At 39.0% G+C, this 21,046-nt stretch overlaps 1 protein-coding gene and 1 pseudogene across 9 annotated transcripts in view; both read left to right on the top strand.

The window, feature by feature from the left end:
- Positions 1 to 21,046, top strand: part of CDKL5 (cyclin dependent kinase like 5) — a 209,203-nt gene that overhangs the window by 137,252 nt on the left and 50,905 nt on the right. For 5 of the 8 annotated variants that reach the window (XM_087871398.1, XM_034434415.3, XM_034434393.3 and 2 more), the window contains exons 4-11: positions 7,727 to 7,772; positions 10,408 to 10,544; positions 11,486 to 11,606; positions 12,719 to 12,778; positions 16,607 to 16,697; positions 18,113 to 18,302; positions 19,856 to 19,936; positions 20,596 to 20,747. In XM_087871398.1, coding sequence (XP_087727524.1) covers positions 7,727 to 7,772; positions 10,408 to 10,544; positions 11,486 to 11,606; positions 12,719 to 12,778; positions 16,607 to 16,697; positions 18,113 to 18,302; positions 19,856 to 19,936; positions 20,596 to 20,747 — 878 coding nt within the window. Of the gene's footprint in view, positions 1 to 6,509; positions 6,672 to 7,726; positions 7,773 to 10,407; positions 10,545 to 11,485; positions 11,607 to 12,718; positions 12,779 to 16,606; positions 16,698 to 18,112; positions 18,303 to 19,855; positions 19,937 to 20,595; positions 20,748 to 21,046 lie in introns of those variants that run through there. The other 3 variants (XM_087871397.1, XM_034434408.3, XM_087871396.1) reach the window with 2 other exon arrangements.
- On the top strand, positions 134 to 6,388 carry LOC148113481 (uncharacterized; annotated as a pseudogene). The gene has a single exon (XR_015728260.1). The product of XR_015728260.1 is annotated as an uncharacterized LOC148113481 (transcript).

The following is a 21,046-nucleotide window of genomic DNA, read 5'->3' as shown; positions in this document are numbered from 1 at the left end:
CACCACTTCCTCTAGAGGAAGCTGCGGTGACTGCCCAAAGTCTGGCTCCTGGTCCCTCAGAAAACCCTCTGACTCAAGATAGAGAGGGTTTACTCCCTGATCATCTCCAACAGATTTTTACAGGGCTTTGCAGATGTCGTTGGACGCTGGCTACCTTCGACCGGGCGGAGATACTTCCAGGAGAGCGGGATGTTCTGCTTCTCCAGAGCGTGATGTCCAGGATGATCTGCTCTCCTGCCCAGAGTCGGTATTGTCTCCTCTTTCGCATACTACTCGCCCAGCTAACCTTGACGAGGTCGACCACCCGGAACCTGATTTGTCAGATGACGAGGGTCTAGAACCTGAACAACCGGCCTTTACCGGCCTATTTCCTCCTGCGGTCTTTAAATCTTTACTCTTTAAGACATCTCAAGCGGTGCAGCTAGGCCCTTTCGACCTCCCAAAAGTCCTTTAACCCGCTTTTCTCTGAGCCAACTAAACCTGTCGATTCTATTCCAGCTCCTCCACTCTTCCTGGATGTTATTCGGCACCAGTGGACGTCACCTGGATCTGCTCCGGCTCCTTCTTCCCTGGACAAATACTTCTTTAACGTGGCTCCTGACATGGCCTCTTTACTTCAAATTCCATCGATTGATGCCCCTATTGCAGCATTGTTACCTCATACAGCCATTCCGGGCAAACGTGACGAAGGGCTTTGCCCTGAGGAACGCCGCTCCGATCAAACTCTCCAATGGGCTCACTTGGGGGGCGGCTTGGGCCATTAAGTCGGCCACCATGGCCTCCTTCTTTAACAGGGCGACATTGCTCTGGTTGAGCCAGTTCCAAAGCAAATTTCCCCCTGAGGATTCCAGACTGCAGCAGGACCTAAATAAAATTATTGCAGCAGTCCAGTTTTCTGCGGATGCCACCCTAAACTCTGCCCGCTTTGCCTCGAAGTCCTTGGTCTCCTCGGTATTAGCACGCCGGCTTGTCTGGCTTTGACACTGGCAGGCAAATGCTCACCACAAGTGGCGTCTGGCATCCGCACCCTTCGCAGGGGACGATTTATTTGGCTCATCTTTGGACCCTTTCCTCATAGAGTCGAAAGACAAACGCAAAATATTACCCTCTTTGCAACGGAAATCTGACACTCGATTCTCTCCCTTTTTCCGCAGGTGTCCCGTGAGGGGATCGGACTGGGGCGCTGGAATTTCTCGATCTCAGGGGTCCTTCGTACCTAGACAGCGGGGGACCCAGGACAGGCCATATAGAGGTAGACCTCCCCCTGGCAAACGGCCCTTTCGAGGGGGAGGAAGCCATCTTTTCTGCCGCCAACAATAGCTGCAAATCTGACGGCCCCATCAGTGGCAGGCTAGCTCTTTTTGCTGACCAATGGGACATTCTCTTGTCAGACTCTTGGGTCAGGGATATGGTAAGATCTGGTCTATCCCTTGAATTTTTCTCCACCCCTCCGGGTTTCTTTATTCTCTGTCCTGTTTCTAAAGATGGGCGCAAACAGGCCCTCATGGATTTGGCCGTGAAGCACCTACTGGATATTCAGGCCATCGAGCAGGTGCCAGAGGATCAGGTGGGACAGGGGTTTTATTCCCTGCTCTTTCTGGTCCCCAAATCCTCGGGTGGGTGGAGACCTATTTTGGATCTTAAAAGACTAAACCGTTATGTGGTTTATAAACGATTTAAAATGCAGTCTCTTCAATCTATCTTGGCTGGCATCAGGAGGGGAGACTTCCTCACTTTTATTGACCTCACTGAGGCCTATTTACATATCCCCATCTTTTCCCCACATTGCAAATATTTGCGGTTTTATTATGCTGGTACGCATTATCAGTACCGTTCTTTGCCATTTGGACTGTCTTCTGCTCCCTGTGCCTTTACTAAGGTGCTAGCTGCCTTGGCAGCTCATCTTCTAGCCATCCCTGTCCAGGTCCAATGTTACTTGGATGACATTTTAATTCAGTCCTCTTCTGAACAGCGTTTCTTAGAGGATCTCCGAGTAACTATACATTGTCTTCAATGGCACGGCTTTTCCATTAATATAGCGAAAAGTCAAATGGTCCTGTCGACACGTATTCTGCATTTGGGAGCAGTAATAGAAGGTAGAGTCTATCTTTCACAGGAGCGACAGGTTAGCCTTAAGGAACTTGTGATCAAAGTTCAGAAGGAGTTTAAGGTTCCCCTGGCCTTGCTGTCTACCTTACTGGGTAAGATGGTTTCGGCCATCCACATTACACCATGGGCTCGCCTTCATGTGAGAGACCTTCAATGGTTTCTCTTGCCCTTTCAGAAGGTGGGCAAAGGCAATTCTCAAGCCAGGGTCCGGGTTCCCCCCAACGTCAGACGGTCCCTAACCTGGTGGAGGTCTCCGACCATTGCCAAAGGGTGGCTCTTCCACAAGCTTCGTCATCTAGTTTTAATGACGGACGCCAGCCTTTCCGGCTGGGGGCCCACCTTCAGACACAGGTCACTCAGGGATTAGGGTCAGCCCACGATCAACACAGGAACATCAGTTGGCTAGAGCTGTGTGCGGTCTATTTGGCCCTCCAACACTTCAGCTGATTGATGATGGACCAACATGTGTTGGTACTCACCAACAATGTGGCCACGAGGGCTCACATAAACCTCCAGGGGGGCACCAGATCCAAGGGCCTGATGTCAGAGGCTTCCAGATTAGATCTATGAGTGGAGCGGCACCTGCGTTCTCTGATGGCGGAACACATCTCAGGAACAGCCAACTTACAAGCGGACTGGCTCAGCTGACAAACTATCGACCACGCGGAATGGCATATTCATCCGTCGATCTTCCAGAACCCGTCGAGCCTTTTTGGCCCTCCAGAGGTGGATCTCTTCGCTACCCCAGAGAATGCTCAACTCCCTCACTTCTACACTTGCTTTCCAGCTCCTCGGGTGGAGGGAATGGACTCCCTTCGCTGTCCTTGGCCGAAAGGGCTTCTTTACACCTTTCCCCCATTGCCACTCATTCCACGAGTAGTACAGAAGATTCTAGAGGAGCGGGCAGAGATCATCCTTGTAGCGACACACTGGCCACGACGGTCTTGGTTCGCCAACCTCAAATCTTTGTCTGTGACCCCTCCATGGAGAGTCCCTCAACCTGTGGACCTGCTCAGCCAGGGGGCATTGCTCCACCCGGACCTTCAATGGCTGCAACTGACCACCTGGCACTTGAGCGGTGCGCTTTGAGTAAGGACAACATTCCCTCCAGGGTTATCCGGACCATCCAGGCGTCCCGGAGGCCGTCCATAGACCGCATTTATTTGGCCACTTGGAGGGCCTTTTGTGCTTGGTGTGACCATATGGGGGTTTCTGCCTTTCAGGCCTCAATTGTTCACATCCTGATATTTCTACAGGACGGGCTCGAGAGGGAACTTTCACCCAATACTCTACGGAGACAGGTGGCGGCTATCTCTACGGTTCTCACTTATGGGTCCCTTGCCTCCTTGTCTCAACACCCTCTGATTCGTAGATTACTGCGGGGAACGACTAACTTATGCCCCCCCCCCATGGTTCACAGATATCCCACCTGGGATCTAACCATTGTTTTGAACTCCCTTACAGAACCCCCATACGAGCCCTTAAAAACTGCCAGCCTCCATCTGCTGTCATGCAAGGTCGCTTTTTTGGTGGCCATTACCTCCGCCAGGCGGATTTCAGAGATTGCCACCCTTTCTGCAAGTAGTGACCTTTGCATTTTTCATTCTGACCATGTGGTCCTTCGTCTGGACCTCTCCTTCATTCCAAAGGTCAATACGACATTCCATTGCATGCAGGACCTGGTCTTCCCAAATTTTTGCCCGCATCCCACTCACCCTTTACAACGGCGCTGGCATACGTTAGATGTGCGGAGGGCTCTTCGTATTTATCTCAAGAGAACGGCTACCGTCTACAGGACGGAGTCCTTGTTTGTTTCTTTTATTCCAGTGTCTTTAGGTTCCAAGGTCTCTTCTTCCACCATTGGCAGATGGATTCAGCAGATGATCGCCAAGGCATACGAACTGCGTTCCTTGCCATGACCATCACGTCTAACGGCTCATTCCACACGTAGTGCGGTTACTTCTGCGGCCTGGGCCACGCAAGCATCCTTGATTGAGATCTGCAGGGCGGCAACATGGATGTCATCATCATCCTTTGTTAGGAACTATAAGCTGGACCAGTTTGCTTCGGCGGAGGCGGCATTTGGTCGCAGGGTTCTGCAGCGGGTTCACTCAGATGCGGAGACTTAGAACCAGACTAGGACCCGTCCGTAGTTGGGACACTAAGCTTTGGTATGTCCCATTCCTGGCTGCTGTCTCCACCCACAATGGAGAAGGGGCGTTGGTCCTACCTGATATGCACCTTCTCATTGGGTGGAGACAGCAGCCAGCCCCACCCTTGGACTGTCTGGTCTCCTTGTTAACCTCTATTTCTTTCTGCCGAGACTTCGAGGCTGTTATTCATCTTCGTAAAAGCTGGAGATCCCTAGCAACAAGGGAGGAGCTCAACTTTTGCAACAGTCTCAGTCCTTCAAGCTGAACAGGTGAGAACCACCCATTCCTGGCTGTTGTCTCCATCCAACGAGAAGGTGCGTATCAGGTAGGACTAACGCCCCATCCTAGATTGATAGGGAGGATTCTATAGGATTTTTGTTAGTGGTCATTTATTCTTTTATCTCCTATTTTGGTAGGAAATAAGCCTGAATACAAGCTCCTTCTTCCTTTGGATAAATACAAAATAGTATTCTTTCTCAGTAATACTAAACAATTTTTTTTTACCAAAAATAAATAAATAAATATAACATTGAAAAAAGTACGCTAAAAAAGACAAAAGACAAAAACACATATAAATGTATTATCCCCCTAGTTGAATACTTATAAATATATTGCAACAATGTTAGTTTACCCCATTGTGAAGCAGGCCCAAGTTTATAAACTTTTATATCTATTTGCAACTTATTTGACCTATTATTTTTATCTAGTGTTTATAAAAGCAAAGCAGTTTACAGTAAAGCAAAAGCAAAATCCTCTGTTAACACTCTATTATTGTATTTAACTTGTAGAAAGTCTGCTACCACTTTTTATCTATTACAAAGTACCACAACTGTTGCCGTACACTAAATAAATAAATAAACCACAACTGTTATCTCTGATCTGTCCAGGATCAAATATCCTCGTTTGCTTCTTAATAATAAAGCTTTTTCTTAAAATTTTGATTAGGGAGTTTTGCAACAATTGCATCTTATCCCCTAAAGTCATAAAGCTTTGCTATGAGTATCTCCACAGCTTCAGTCATTCAAAAAAATCTCTCTGTAAACAAAAACATAACATCAATCCTCCCCAAAAAAATCTAGCTGAATTTTTTTTTCGATTGAATATAATATGTCCATTCCCCAATTACCATCAATTTTCCGATTTATCCGATTTATCACTAATTGAGTCTGTCAACTCCAATTCTGTAAAGTCCTTATCCCTTTTAGCCTTCTCAAATACATCCACCACTTTCAAACCAAGCTCCTGTTATAAATCTGGTTTGGCTGCAGTTGCTTGTATCTGGATATCCTCTTTGGGTTGATTTAAAATCATTGTTACATTATCAAACTTTTTACCAAAGTCTTTAATTTGAACTTGTAGGCTAAAAAACATTTTCCCCCAAGTCTTCTCAAAGCGCTTTACCTTTAGGTTGGTGCGTTGTTTACCCTCCTGTAGCTTAGCAACCAAAGCTAACCAGTTCTTCAAGGACAGGTGTCAGGGCTGCCTCTGTTCATAGGAAAGAAAAACTCTTGGCTCCATAGATTCAGAGAAAAGGTGCTTTTACTAGGAGAGAACTGAATGCAACAAGTTTCAGGCAAGATCTGAGGCAAAAGCGCACAAAAAGCAAATTGAAACAAACTATAGAGCCAAATATCCTTGTAGCTAGGCAACTCTGGCTGCTGCATACCAAAGCTAGAAAAAATGACCTTGGAGAGATAACCAAAGCCCAAACCATGGTTACAAAGGTGCAATGAAAAATTCTCCACTGACCCCACTCCCATGGCAGCTAACAGCAGGCTAGCTGACATTAGGGGAGTTAAATGTAATTAACAGGATAGTTGCAGAGAACCTTAAAATGATATTTCTCACAGTTAAAATAGTTAAAGAAAAAAGGAGGAAATTTGGTCCAAAAATAAGACCAAAACTTTTTGAGAGTGAGAGTCTCTGTAGTGAAAATACACTATAAATGTAAATCCAGTCACTTTCAGTACCCAGAAAATTGCTGTGATTTCCATACAGAAAGCAAAAATTACTGAGAGCAGCAAAGTGAAACAAAGAACAGAGAAAAATTCATGTTAAAATCAGGCAAGGAGTTAGAATAAATTAGCATTCAACCAGTCCATTAACTTTTAAGAATAAAAAAGAAAGTACAAAAGAAACTTTAAAAAGTGCAGTTAAAACCAAGGTGATCAGATGATAGGAAAAGATGGAAACCTGACTTTCCGGCCTCTCCTACCAGAAACTGCAATCTTCAAGATTTGTCTTCTCAGATGGGTCCACAGCAGTGGTGGGTTGCTCCTGGTTCTGTCCGGTTCTTTAGAACCAGTAGTAAAAGCGGCCTGAGGCTCCACCCACCCGCCCGGACGTCATAATTGACGATCTGCGCAGAAGTGTGTGAGCGCGCGTTCCCCTTGCAAACCAGTAGTAAAGGTAAGTAGAATCCACCCCTGGTCCACAGTTGTCCAAAAGTCATCTTGGATCAATCCTGGGTGCCCCGTTCACGTCTGGGGAGCAATGCCACCTAACAGCCAGCTTTGGCAGAAGAATCAACGGGTCATCACAGGAGAAAAAGATCGCCGTGCGACTGAGCATGTCATCTTGAGGGGATAAATGCAAGATAGTATTGGGTTATTGTATATATTTTGCAAACAAAACGTTCACAAGTGTACAAGTATAAATCTGGTTTCAGGCCCAAGAAAGCAATATTTGCTTTGAACAATAGATAAATGAAAAGAAAAGAGAAAATTTCTATAAATGTTTATGGGCATCAAGTTTTAAGATGATATTGTGGATTTAAATTTTTTTGTATAGTGATTTTTCCAAATGTGTAAGTCATTATATGGGGAAAAATGAAGATGGTTTCCTGTTAGAAATAAATATAAAATCCCTTCTGAATCAAGTTTGGCGCTTCACAACATTGATCTCCTCTCAGCCAAGTATCAATTTTATTGGTCTGTGCTAAACTACTGAAGATCAGTCTAGATGATCAATTATCACCTTAACTAAGCATTCTGTTATAAGAACCAGTATTAAAATAATTTATGTAATTCAGTTGCAAAGATGGATGGCGGTGAGGACTAGGCTCTTATAGAAAATTTAATGCCAAGCTTCTGTCATCTCTGTAGAAAATAAAAATAAAAATAAAATTTTAAATGATTAATAATTAATCATTTAGTGATTAACAGTACTTTTGTACAGTTCTCTTCCTTACATGTATACAAAACAATAGCAGAAATAACTTTATTCACTTGCTTTGAAAACTACCAGCAAGAACAAAAGTCTACCTCACCAAGTGTAAACTAAATAATGTTAAAATAATTTGGTAGAAAGCTATTCTCCAATTTAAAAAATTACTATAAAAGTTCTGCTTCAAATTGCAACTCTATGCATGACTAGAAATCTGTAGCACAATATGGTATCAAGTATTTATTAACTAAAAATATGATTATTCTTTCTGGTGAAGATATTTTTTCTTTCTTTTTTAGGAGACACATGAAATTGTGGCCATTAAAAAATTCAAAGACAGTGAAGGTACTTTTTTCTATTTGAATATATAGTGCATTTACTTTTTTAATTAATAGGTTCTTATCCAAGATTTGGAATAGTGCAGGAGTATAAGTATTTATTGTCCTGTGTCAACATATCAACTATGAAGAGATCAGAGTTTTATTTCAAAACTTCTTGGATAGATGGTGGAGATACTCCTTAATATGCAAGCTTTCTACATGTCTGTATTGGTTCAGACCTGCCTTTCTCAACTTGGCACCTCCAGATAAGTGAGATTGCAGTAATAAACACTGAATTTATTAATGAGCTTCTGTTTCATTAGAAAATATAGCCAGCATTTTTAAATTATTCTTACTATGGTATTACCATATTTCAGATAGATTTCACTATGATTTGATTACTGTATATTCAGAATAAATCTGAATAATCTGAAATGTTTCCTGATAAGCAATTTATTACTTATCTAGATAGCTGAGTCAGAGTCTGTTATGTGTACATATCAGCAGAAATTTAATTCAGAAAAATATGTAGTTGAACTGTGTATGATTCTAGATCCTTGAAGAAATAATAACTAGCAAATAATATCTCCTGATTCTGGTTTCACTTTTAAGAGTTCTAGAAGAGAGTCTTTTGCACTAATAACAAATGTTCTTTCATTTTGCATTGAACCTGAAATGAATTGAGAGCCAATTTGATGTACAAGTAGTCCTTGACTTATGACTGGTCATTTAATGAACACACAAAGTACTGACAGCCTTCGAAAGAGTGCTTTACAGCCTGGAAAGCAGTTCTGGCCATCATAAAATGTACCCATCCCCCCAGAGTCATGTGACTGTGATCTGGGTGTTTGACAGGCTGTTCACACTTAGGGGCAGTGGCCAAATGCCCCATTATCTTATAATTGCGATTTGCAATCTTCTCTGCTGGCTTCCCCAGAAAGTCAGTGGGAAAGCCAGCAGGGCAGTGGCAAGCTGCTGTTGCCTTCCAAGTGGGCTTCCTCTGGGTACTGGGGGCTGAATGAGCTTCTTTGGCAGGGTAGAGAAATGGAGCTCAGATCCTGAAGATCTGTGTTCCATTTCTGCACCCCTGCATACTCATTCCCTTCCCCAGGGGCACCCCATGCTCCTGATCTGGGACTTGATCCACTTAATGATCCGTGTGTGATCACTTAACCACAATCAGCCCTAGGAAGGAGGCAATGACAAACCTCTTCTGAAAAACCTTGTCAAAAGAACTGTAGGGACTTGTCCAGGCAGTCTCTGAGAATTGAACACAATTGAACAGAAGAAAAAAATGAAATGAATTTCAGCAAGAATATTTTCCCTCTGTTTTATAAGTAGTATGGACTGGCACCAAAGGCCTAATTCCAGAGCTGTTGGTACCCCTCTTCAGGATTTTCACTATAAAAGCATGAGATTAACATTTATGCAAATTATCTTTCTATTTGGCCTTTATTCTCTTGATTTTACTTTGGCTTGGTTTTGGAAACTTTAGTATATTAATGCTTGTAAAAGAAGTTTATCTTCAGTGTAAAAATATTCTTTTATCATATTTACTCAGGATTAATTCTCATTAAATAGAGCTGAACCAGCCTTGTTTTAATATTTATACTTAGCAATATTACAATATAACTTTAAGCAAAAGGCCTCTATTCAATGCAGTACCCCATTTGGAATCATATTTTGCACAACAAATAAGCATTTCTCTATTGACCTGGGACTATAAATACACAGGCATTTACCATTTTTTCTGGATAATGTATTTTCCTTAAAAAATGCCAAAAAATTATTTTTAGGTGCTTTTATCTCAGGCAGAATTTTAGAGTAATACTTATCAAACACAGCTCAGCAACAGCATTCTTTGAGGGAAATGGATAGTTAAGAAATATGAAAAATAAATATAAAAAAATAAAAACATTGAAAAATAAGGCAGCCATAGAAGAATAGTTTAGAAGAGGAAGATAAATTGTGGGATTTATTATTTACTGTTGCTCTGCTATAAAACATTTTTGTTATAATAGCTAATCTTATAATAATATACTAAATAGATAAATTCTCATGTAGTATTCATATATCTTTCACTACTAATAATATTTGTTAATAGATAAAATGTAATATTCTTGAAATACTATTTCACTATAGATAAAATGTTGTAATACGTAATATTTTTTTTCATCAATATAATAGACATATCTCACTAATGAAATGTATTAAATAGTGCACAACGTTTTTACATTTTTATTAAGGGGAATAAAAATTCAAATTAAATTTGTTTTTCATAATTTTGATGAATATGTTTAATAATCAGTTTATAAGAATTATAAATATTTATTGCTGGGCTCTTATGTAAAGAAAGTGATTTGTTTGAATAATCCATAGTGGCTGAATTAAAATGATTTAGCCAAATAACCTCCATTATACTAAGCCAAAATAAAAGAAACTATTTTATAGCTTAGTATGAAATGTAATATGAAGCTTGCTTTTTGTGAAATTTTGAACAAGACTATTTAGGCTAACAGTTTGTTTCTCAGAGAGGATTTAAAGATTGATTAATTATGTGCTATCAAGTCAGTGTCAGTTCTTAGCGATCACAGAGTTTTCTACAGGTTTTGGGAAAAGAGTTGCATATATTTTACAACCTTTCACTCTTTAACTTATAGAAAATGAAGAGGTCAAAGAAACAACTTTACGAGAACTTAAAATGCTTCGTACTTTGAAGCAGGAAAATATTGTAGAACTAAAAGAAGCTTTTAGAAGAAGAGGAAAATTGTATTTGGTGTTTGAATATGTAGAGAAAGTAAGTTATTTATTTAGGAAAAAAACGCTAAGGTGTTCCTGAATACAAATGGTTAAACTTCAAATATGTTTTATGTATAAAAATGTTATACAACAGGCGTGTCAAACTCGCATTGTCACGGTGGCATCACGTGATGTATTGGGACTTTTTTCCCCTTCGCTAAACTGGGCTCGGGCATGGCCAGTGTGTGACGCATCTGGCCCACGGGCTGCAAGTTTGACAGCCCTGTTATACGGGCTGCAAGTTTGACAGCCCATTAGTATTCTATAGCAGTCTTAGTAATATTAAGTCTTTGCAGTAATTTTTCTTTATGATCAACTTAAAATTTGACATTGGGGGGAATAGTTTATCCTGTTTTATTTATTTATGGCTGAAAACAACCTTCAACTATATTTTATCTTTTTCACTGGAAAGTAAATATAATTTGTTTTATATATTAAATAAGGAATAGCATTTTATATATAGTTAATTGATGAAGCAATAGTCCTAGATTTATGTAATAAGCTAATGTATAAATTATAGTTATGGTTTATAAACTACAGTGGCTAAGTTGTCACAATATTTGTTAAACCAAGTTCAAACAAACACATTATTCTTAGGGGGAAATTGGTGAATATGCATTTTCTTAAAACCAATTGAATTGCTCTATAGTTGGTGTACAGATTTATAACATAATATTATTGCTGATTGTTATTTTAATAGAGAAGATTATTTGCTGCTTTAGGTTTTATTGTGCTTTGTTTTATGCATTGTTAAATCTTTGCTGCTTTTAGAAATTATTTTTATTTGCCTTTTATATTGTATAAATTACATGATCATGTTGAATGCTTCTTTTGGTTCCTCTTGTATAAGAGGACCCTATTACAAGCCATTAATGGTTGTTTAATACATTGCAGAGTTTGTAATTTAGTTCTTTCTGTCTTTAATTATGTTGAACATAGAATATGCTTGAGTTGCTAGAAGAAATGCCAAATGGAGTCCCTCCTGAAAAAGTAAAAAGTTATATCTACCAACTGATTAAAGCAATTCATTGGTGTCATAAAAATGATATTGTTCATAGAGGTAAGTAAATTAAACTTTAAACAGTATCTTTTCCTGAAAGCATAAATATGTTTTTATCAAGAAAGTTGATTTCACCAATTATTATAAATTTATTATCTATTTGTTAATTTAAAATAATACGAGGCAAAATTTTCTTTACGATAATAAGTAAAACATACATGCATTTCTAAAGTAAAATTGATGGGAGTTAGCTAAGAAATCCCACTGATTTTAATGAATCTAAATAACATACTCTTTGTGAATAATTTGTGATTTTCATTTTGCTCATGTCTCTTTATCATTAATACATTTTTTTATTGATCATTCTTTATAAATTTTGTAACTGTAACTTCACTAAAATGTATTCATAATTGAATTTAATCTGTTACTGAACTTCAGGTTTAAAAACTAAATATTTTCCCCAAACTAGTATTAAGTTTTCTTTTAGTATAGACATTTAGTTAAACTGACTATTTTGGTAACTATTTTAGTTACTAAAATAGTTAAAATAGTTTAGTAACTATTATTCCAATATACTTTCTATTGGTTGTTCTATGATCATGCTTCAGTAACTTCTGGAAAGTGAGAAGTCATTAGCTACTAAAATTCATCAGAGTAACAGTTGGAAGGGATCTTGGAGGTCTTCTAGTCCAACTCCCTCGTCAAGCAGGAAACCCTATACCATTTCAGGTTGTTCAATCTCTTCTTAAAACCCCTTGGTATTGGAGCACCCACAATTTCAGTTTGAAGTTTGGCCATTATATATCTATTACTGAAAGTTCCTTACAAAAATTTCCTGAATTTGAAAGAAAACCAGTTTGCTGTGGTGATTAAGGTGCTAGTCTAGAAACAGGCGACTATGAGTTCTAAGTGTCCCTTAGGCATAAAAACCAGCTGGGTAACTTCAGGCCAGTCATTCTCTCTCAGCCCAATTACATCATAAGGCTATTGTTGTGGAATTAAAATTAGGGGAACCCTCCCTTCCAAAATGTGTGGTTTTGAGTGTTTGGAGAAAAGGTGAGTATAAATGCAGTAAATAAATAATATGCTATACTGTTTCAGTTACCTGTTAATGCAGAACAGTGTATATATTGCAATTCGTTAACTTTTTGCTGTGCGTTTGAATATTTCAGATATTAAGCCAGAAAATCTTCTAATAAGCCACAATGATATTTTGAAATTGTGTGACTTTGGTAAGGCTTTATTATTAGATATCTTTATTACAATTCTTTATCATTTGAATTATTTTATGACAGTAAATAACCTTTTAAATTATAGTTTAATACAATACTGAAATACTAAAAAACTGAGAAAACCACAGTTTTTTTTCCTAAGTAGTTTCCTTCATTGTTCTGCACCCATAGACAGTCTTCAAAGCTAAAAACAAACTACTTGCATCATTAAAAATATACTCTGAGAACTTCCAAGGAGGACAGTGGTGAAATCCTCCATGGATTGCCATTGGTTCACGCCCGCACATGTGCATTGTGCGCCAAAAGCACGCTGCATGCGCATGCATGCACAGTGCATACCAAATGCGTGCTTTGTGCAGAAAAAGGAGGCTTAACAAGGTAAGTAGAACAGCGAGGGGGGGGAACAGCTGTGCTGTGTGATTTAGATTCGCTAGAAAGCAGGATTTCCTGATTCCTAGCGAATATAAATCGCACAGCACAGCGGATTGCCGGAAATGCTGGTTTGGATGAACTGGTAGCTTTTTTTTACTACTGGTTCGCCCAAATCGGTGTGAACCAGTAGCATTTCACCCCGATGGAGGAGTTGTCTTGACCCTTTATCTGCCAACCAAATTATCTAAATTTTGCTATCTTTTGTTCTTCTGGAATGCAGACCCTCCTTCTTGGGAATCCAAAACACATTCCATCAGTATGCTATCTGGATATCATAAGTCAGTGTTCTAAACAGTAGTGTTCTACTGGTTAGCAATATTTTGGTTATTATTACTGGGAAATGCAGTTTTACTGATACTAAAATTAATATTTGTATAGGTAGTCCTTGACTTATGACCATAATTGGGACCGGAATTTCCATTGTAAGTCATTGCAATCATAAGGCAAGTCAGATCCAATTATACAACAATTTTTACAGCGGTTGTTAAGCAAATTGCCATGATCATTAATCAAATCATGCAATTATTAAGTAAATCCAGTTTTCCCAGTGGAAGTTTGCAAATTGCGATCACATGACTGCAGGATACTGCAACAGATTGTAAATGCAAGCAAGTTGCCAAGTACCCAAATTGTGACTACATGACCATGGGTCATAAATGTGAGCATAGGTCAAATCACTTTTTCTGTTACAACTTTAAGCCATTGTTAAATGGTAATACGTGAAGGACTACCTGTATAACTAGAACACAAGAAATCTATTTGTATTTTTAGTATTTTTCCTAGTGTCTTAAAGTGCTGACCCCATTGGGGGTAGGTCAGTCAAAAATTCAAAAAATTGTGAAATGCTTCAGTAAAAGAGATAATTAATGGCAGAGAAATTTAGCGTATTTTTCGGAGTATAAGACGCATCGAAGTATAAGACACATCTTAGTTTTTGGGGAGGAAAATAGGGGGAAAAAATTATGCCTACCAGGTATTCATTTGGCTAGCATCCTTAGCCTGGTCAGCTTCAGCACATTAGTCGCTGGTTTTGAGGTTGGGGCTGGTTGGGGCTAAAAAACAGCTTTTAAAGCACAGCTGATTGTCAGAGGGAGCAGCAATTAGAAAAGTAGGCAAAGCACAGAAGATCACTTCGCTTGCGTTGGGGCTGAAAAACAGTTTCAAAAGCACAGCTGATCATCGGAGGGAGCTCCAGTGACTAAAGCAGGCAAAGCACGGAAGGGGTAAGAGAAGGGAACAGCTGTTCCGGTTAGCCATTTTGGGCACCGCAAATCGCATTTTTAGCGTCTAAACGCATCGTGCTTTTGGGCAGCGATCGGCAGCAATGTGCTTTGGTGATCCCCACAGCCTTGAAGGGCTCTCAAACGGAGAGTTTGGAGGCTGAAAATGCAATGCACGGAGCCCATAAACACAAGCCATTGTCAGTGGCAATCTCTACAGCCAGGAAGAGGATGTGCAGAGGCCAAAGGGTGGGGGCTGGCGGGTGGACGGGGTTACATTCGGAGTATAAGACACACCCAAATTTTCAGCCTTTTTTAGGGGGAGGAAGTCCATCTTATACTCTTATATGGTATTTGAAAGACTGTTCAAGCACAATGAAAGATAGGTTGCCTGTCTGTCTGTCTGCTGGATAAAGCATTTAGTGAGTTTATCTATTAAACGACGGCAACTTTTGACTTTAAAAGCTGTAGCCTTAACACATATTACCCTGAGAATAAGTGCCAATACTTTTTGTTGTAATACTAGAAATTAGCTGGACAGTGTATCTTTTTTTTCCAGCTGTCTGATAAGATTAGAAACACTATACATAAGAGACTCTAAAAATTGCAAGTATATCACCCAAGTATTCTATATTGTGCTTTTTGCTTGCTTAATTAGAAGCATCTGCTGAAGCACATGTGCGTTTTTCTGATACTAAGAAAATTGAAGAACACTAAGAATATAACACTTTTAACAAATGCACACTACTACTATTGTTCTGCCCCAGGTACGAACCCCAAAGAACACAGCACACACAAAGTCTGTACCAAACTCAAATTTACTAAAATAACTCAGTCTTTTTCAAACAAAGGTTGTTAATAAACTTTCTTAACAGCCTACAAGAAACCAAAGATAAAGTAATCACAATCTTACTATGGTTGGTAGAAAGCCCAGAAGCAATTTACAGAGAATCCAGACGCGAAGGAGAGTGAACTAAAGTTGTTCCCTACAAATTGCTTCAGTCGGCGTTCCTCCTTAAATAGGCTAAGGGAGTGGCCATTAGTCCCAAGCCTTACTCTCGAGGAGACCTCCTTCTGAGGAGCCACTCCTGCCTTTTGGCAGCTCTGCATACCCGTGCATCGAGAAGAGGCTCCTCCTCTTCGTCCTCTTCACTTTGAGGAGCTTCTGGAGGTTCTGAAGGCCCTGGCTGAATCCCTGCCTCTGGCACCACATCTTCTCCAGCCTCCTCATTGTCTGACTCGAATGCCAGCTGCACAGGCTGCTGGCGCAGCACTACACCGACCTCCTCATTGTCAGAATCAGCTACAATCTGCACAGGCCGCTGACGGGCCACAACAACTATACTATGGTGATTCAGGTTCTATTTCATTTTTTGTGACTGAGGTAATTCCCACTCATTTACAACTGTAGAATTAATCACCTGAGCATTTATCTAAATTTACAGTTTTAATGTGAAAATGGCACATACCATGATCAAACCTTTTAAGTTGCATATCCAATGAAGTTATTATTCTGTCCAAAGAACTAGATCAGTGATGGCTAACCTTTTCCGGACTGAGTGCCCAAAGCATGCATGTGCCCAAACCCCCAAAATGCAATGCACATGTGCCCCCTGTGCATGTGCCCCTACGCATGTTACCCCTGCGCATGTGACCCCTGCAAATGTGTCCTGCACATGCACCCTGCGCATGTGTGTGCACCCCCACATGTGCCCTGCCCCCTGTGCATGCGTGGCAGAGACACAAAGACCAGCTGGCTGGTGGGAGGCACGCACACATGCGCGGCGGAGCTGAATTGGGGCGACAGCTCACATGCCCACAGAGAGGGCACTGTGTACCACCTCTGACACGTGTGCCATAGGCTCACCATCATGGAACTAGATGTTGATACACATATAGTTTGGATTTGGAAACTTTAATATTTCATTTCATTAATGTACCTGAATGTATATGGTGATATATAAAGTAATCTTCAAGTACAAATGAATTTTTCATTTCCTTTTAATATTCAATTTCAAATGGTCAAGGTTTTTTCTGATTAATAAATATGTTATAGTGTTTTATTCTTTCTAATTTTAAAAAAACCTTATCCATACATGGAATTTCAGGATTAAAAAGATAATAAATTACTAAATTACCAACACATTAAGATCACTTTAATATTATTTTAATGAAGGTTTTGCACGGAATTTGTCAGAAGGTAGCAATGCGAACTATACAGAATATGTTGCCACCAGATGGTATCGTTCTCCTGAACTCTTGCTAGGGTAAGTAAACTTAGAATTTATAAATAATGTGACATAATTATAATTTTATATATGTGTGTGTGTGTGTGTTTGTTGTGTGTTTTATATATATAATATACGTTTACATATATACAAATGTATATATATATAATATACATTTACACTCTTCAGCATTGGTCTGTTTAATAGGCCCAGTTCATTATTACTTTAGCTGTTCTTGTCAATTGCCTAGTTTTGATAGCAAGAGTTGAATTGAGGATTTGTTTTCTTTTAAAGTATAGTATTTAAAGATCATATTGCTAATATATATTTTCAAATAGAGCAAAGATGGCCTGTGGAAATTGAAAGTATGATTCAATATCTCTTATTAACAATGATTAATTTATGTATTCCATGATTTAATAGGACAAATGCATATTGAAAACCTTTCTTTAAATTACAAGTTTTGTGTAATGATCTAAAATGTTGTCTTCACAGTAACTAGGGAAGTTTATGACCCAAACTATAAACTAAAGCTTTAAGGGAAGGCTCAGTGGCTAAGAAGATGCTGAACTTGTTGATCAAAAGGTCGGCAGTTCAGTGGTTCGAAACCCTAGTGCTGCGTAACAGAGTGAGCTCACGTTACTTGTCTCAGCTTCTGCCAACCTAGCAGTTCGAAAGCACGTAAAAAATGCAAGTAGAAAAATAGGGACCACCTTTGGTCGGAAGGTAACAGCATTCCATGCGCCTTTGGCATTTAGTCATGCAGCCACATGACCAGGGAGACATCTTCAGACGCCTTCGGCTTTAAAATGGAGATGAGTACCGTCCCCTAGAGTCGGGAACAACTAGCACATATGTGCGAGGGGAACCTTTACCTTTATAAACTAAAGCTAATCAGGCATAATTATTGAATAATTTCATTCTGTTATATTAGTAGATAAGGACACAGAGGATGGATTGGGAGAATAAAAAATAATGGAAGAACACAAGGCAAATCTTTTAATGTATTCTCAAGAAAATTATGCAGATATGTCCATGAAGCCACTAGGAAACAAGATTGACTTAAAGAATATATTTTAATCTGCATGTTAATTTCTACCTTTTCAGTTTAACTCTAAATTCCTTGGAAAGAAAAATAAATAAGAACATTAATTTTGTCCTTCAGAGCCATTATTTCTTGGTGTGAATATTATTAAAAAGTCAAGGGCAGTTGGTCCAATCTGTTTTTAAAAATGTAGAGTTTCTATATTTTTTCGCATATGCTAAATGTGCACTTGTGACTATTGTAGCTATAATAAAGAGCAAACTACTGAAAGGAAGTTTGTGTTTTATGTCTGATGATCTTTGATACTGATTCTATTTTTTAAAAACCAATGCAGGGTAAAATACTTAAGTATGTTATAAGAATATGAGATCAAGGAGCAATAGCACAATACGCTTTTTTTTTTTTCCAGGGCCCCTTATGGCAAGTCTGTAGATATGTGGTCAGTAGGCTGTATTCTGGGGGAACTTAGTGATGGGCAGCCACTATTTCCTGGTGAAAGTGAAATTGATCAACTTTTTACAATTCAGAAGGTATTAGGACCACTTCCTGCGGAACAAATGAAGCTTTTCTACAGCAATCCCCGTTTCCATGGCCTACGGGTAATGTTTAGCTTAAATGTACCATGCATGTTTTCTAGTAGTGAATCTGCATGAAGTCTTTCTACCAAAATTCTCCCAATACTGTTCTTTATTTTATTTATTTATCAAACTTAGACACTGCCCATCTCACTATCTAAATGACTGGGTGGTTTACAAATAAAAAAATCATAAAATCATATGAAAAAATAATTAAAATGGAATTAGAACTGAATGACAAACAGAGAGACAAAAGCAAGGATAAAAAATAAGATAAAAGTACAGGGAGTGCTTTTATACAATTAATGTGTATTTTCGTTTCTACGGGTATGGCAAAGAATATATTTATGACACATGTTAATAGTGTTGTGATGATTGGAAATGTTTTTTGTCTTGTCTCCATGTATACAAGATTTTTGAAAAATTCAGATTGGAGCATTTCATAATTCATGTTTGGAGAAATTTTGCACATTACAATTCATTAATTAATAGACTGAACAGTCATTAGAATAAATAAATGGATAAATATTGCTTGTATTCAATACAGGTAGTCCTCAACTTACAACCGTTCACTCAACAACCTTTCAAAGTTACTAATTCAGCTTCAGTGTCACAGCTGCCATTGAGGAATGCTGCCTCAAGTCTCAAACCATGATCAGCCATCACAGCACAAAGCCCCAAGCCCTACCTGCATTCCACAGGCCCTGCCTTGCCCAACTGATCTTCGCCATCTTCTTGCCATTGGTGATAAGGCATGCCCAACCTGGCCGTACCCTAAAACTGTTCACTCTACTCTCCAGATTGCACGCTGTGTCCTCCAAATAGCACATTTGTTGTTGTGAGACTGGGAAAGGTGGCCTCACAGGGCCAGCAGCAGCCTTGTGAAGGGCCAGGAAGATCATGTGGCAAAGGTCAGATGGGCCTTGGAGTACAGGGTGGCAAGTGCATCTTGGAATGCTTCCTGGGATATTGTGGCTTTGTGCTGAGCTGTTGGAGCTTCCTGGGCATGATGACTTTGCAGCATACTATTGGGCTCCGCAGCTCTGGGGCTACTTGCCACATTGCAGATTTCTTGGTGTGCTGCAGTTCTGGGGCTGCAAATGAACAGAGATGAAGGGAGATATGCAGATGCGGGGGTTGGAAGCAGTTCCTTACCTTATTGAGGCTCAGGGCTGGGAGGGTCCAAACCTGGTCAAATTTGCTTATCAATGGCAAGGAGAAGTCCTGAAAGTTCAGTCACTATAAGAGCAATACAGTCATGTGATGTCATGCTTTACAACCACATCACTTAGTGACAGAAATTCAAGTTCCAGCTGAGGTTGAAAATTAAGGACTACTTGTATCTCCTTACCAACAAAGCTTCTGTTAGCTTTTTAAGAAACATAGGGAATCTAATCCTACATCATCAATAGCACAGTTTGTTGTTGGTCTGACAAGGAAATTATCTTTTGAGCTACTATTTAATTTACTTTTAACGTTTTTGTTTTTCTTGTTTTGTTAGGATATAATGCTAAAAATTTTTAAATAATTGGTAAATGCCAGTTCTCTATGTGAGTTATATGTAACCTGTATTACAGTTTCCTGCAGTCAACCATCCACAATCATTGGAAAGGAGATATTTGGGAATTTTAAGTGGTTTTTTACTTGACCTTATGAAGGTAGGAATGTTGATTGTTTAAATTTACAGAATAGATAGATAGATAGATAGATAGATAGATAGATAGATAGATAGATAGATAGGGAGGGAGGGAGGGAGGAGACTGTAATTTAGCTATATGTTAATAGTCCTGCATAATCCTATTTATGAATAATTTGAAAATATAATTACTTCAGACATTTGAGATGGTATGGGGAAGGCACAGAGATAGGATTTTTTTTTCATTTCCCCCGTTTCCCCTGAAATCAACACAACTGCATATTTTTAACAAGGTAGAACTATTTTCAGATTTTGTATGGAATTTTTTTCCTTAATAGCACCCATTAAATAATTTTAATATATTGTTAATGATGTAATAAATGTGAAAAATCAGATAAAGCAAGGTCTTATAAGATTTTCTTACAACCATATAGCAAAAGAAATTTGCTGTGTAATTTTTATGAATTATGTAAATCCGCATATAAACGTATATTTTATACTATAGAAGATTGCCATGGGGTGTTTTTTTTTAAGAACAGATTTTAGAGTCAACATTTTTATGTAAGAGTGGGAATGATAAATAATTTTCAATTGCATATATTTGTAAAGTTATACTGTAACTAGCAGCAACCACATCTATTACTATGTAATGTTTCTTCATTCTTAATATTTGACCTAAAGAACTTGCTGAAACTGGATCCAGCTGACCGATATTTAACAGAACAGTGTCTGAACCATCCATCATTTCAAACTCAGAGGATGTTAGATCATTCACCTTCACGGTCAACTAAAAGAAAGCCTTACCATGGAGATAGCAACACTTTAACTAGCAGGTACATGACTGAAAATAATAATGTCAGCATTCTAATTATTTCAGATATAACTTGCTAAAATTAAGTAATACAATTAGGCCACTATCAAACATAGCACTTTTTTGGTGTCTTCAATATAGTAAAGAAAAGTAGAACAACCTAGATTTGGTTTGCTTTCTGGATGATAAGATTCTGTCTTGATACTTCAGAGTATCAGATTCACTTCTACACTAAACAGAGATGGCCCTAAAGCCCATATATTTTCTGGATCAAGTACTTGGTGAAATCTATTGCTCATCGATAGAATCACTTAGTTAAAG

This window comes from Pantherophis guttatus, chromosome 5 (assembly GCF_059756535.1).
Source record: "Pantherophis guttatus breed Tessera chromosome 5, ASM5975653v1, whole genome shotgun sequence".
Classification (NCBI taxonomy): Eukaryota; Metazoa; Chordata; class Lepidosauria; order Squamata; family Colubridae; genus Pantherophis; species Pantherophis guttatus.
Note: the sequence above shows the minus strand (reverse complement) of the source record. Positions and strands in the feature narration are given on the sequence as shown.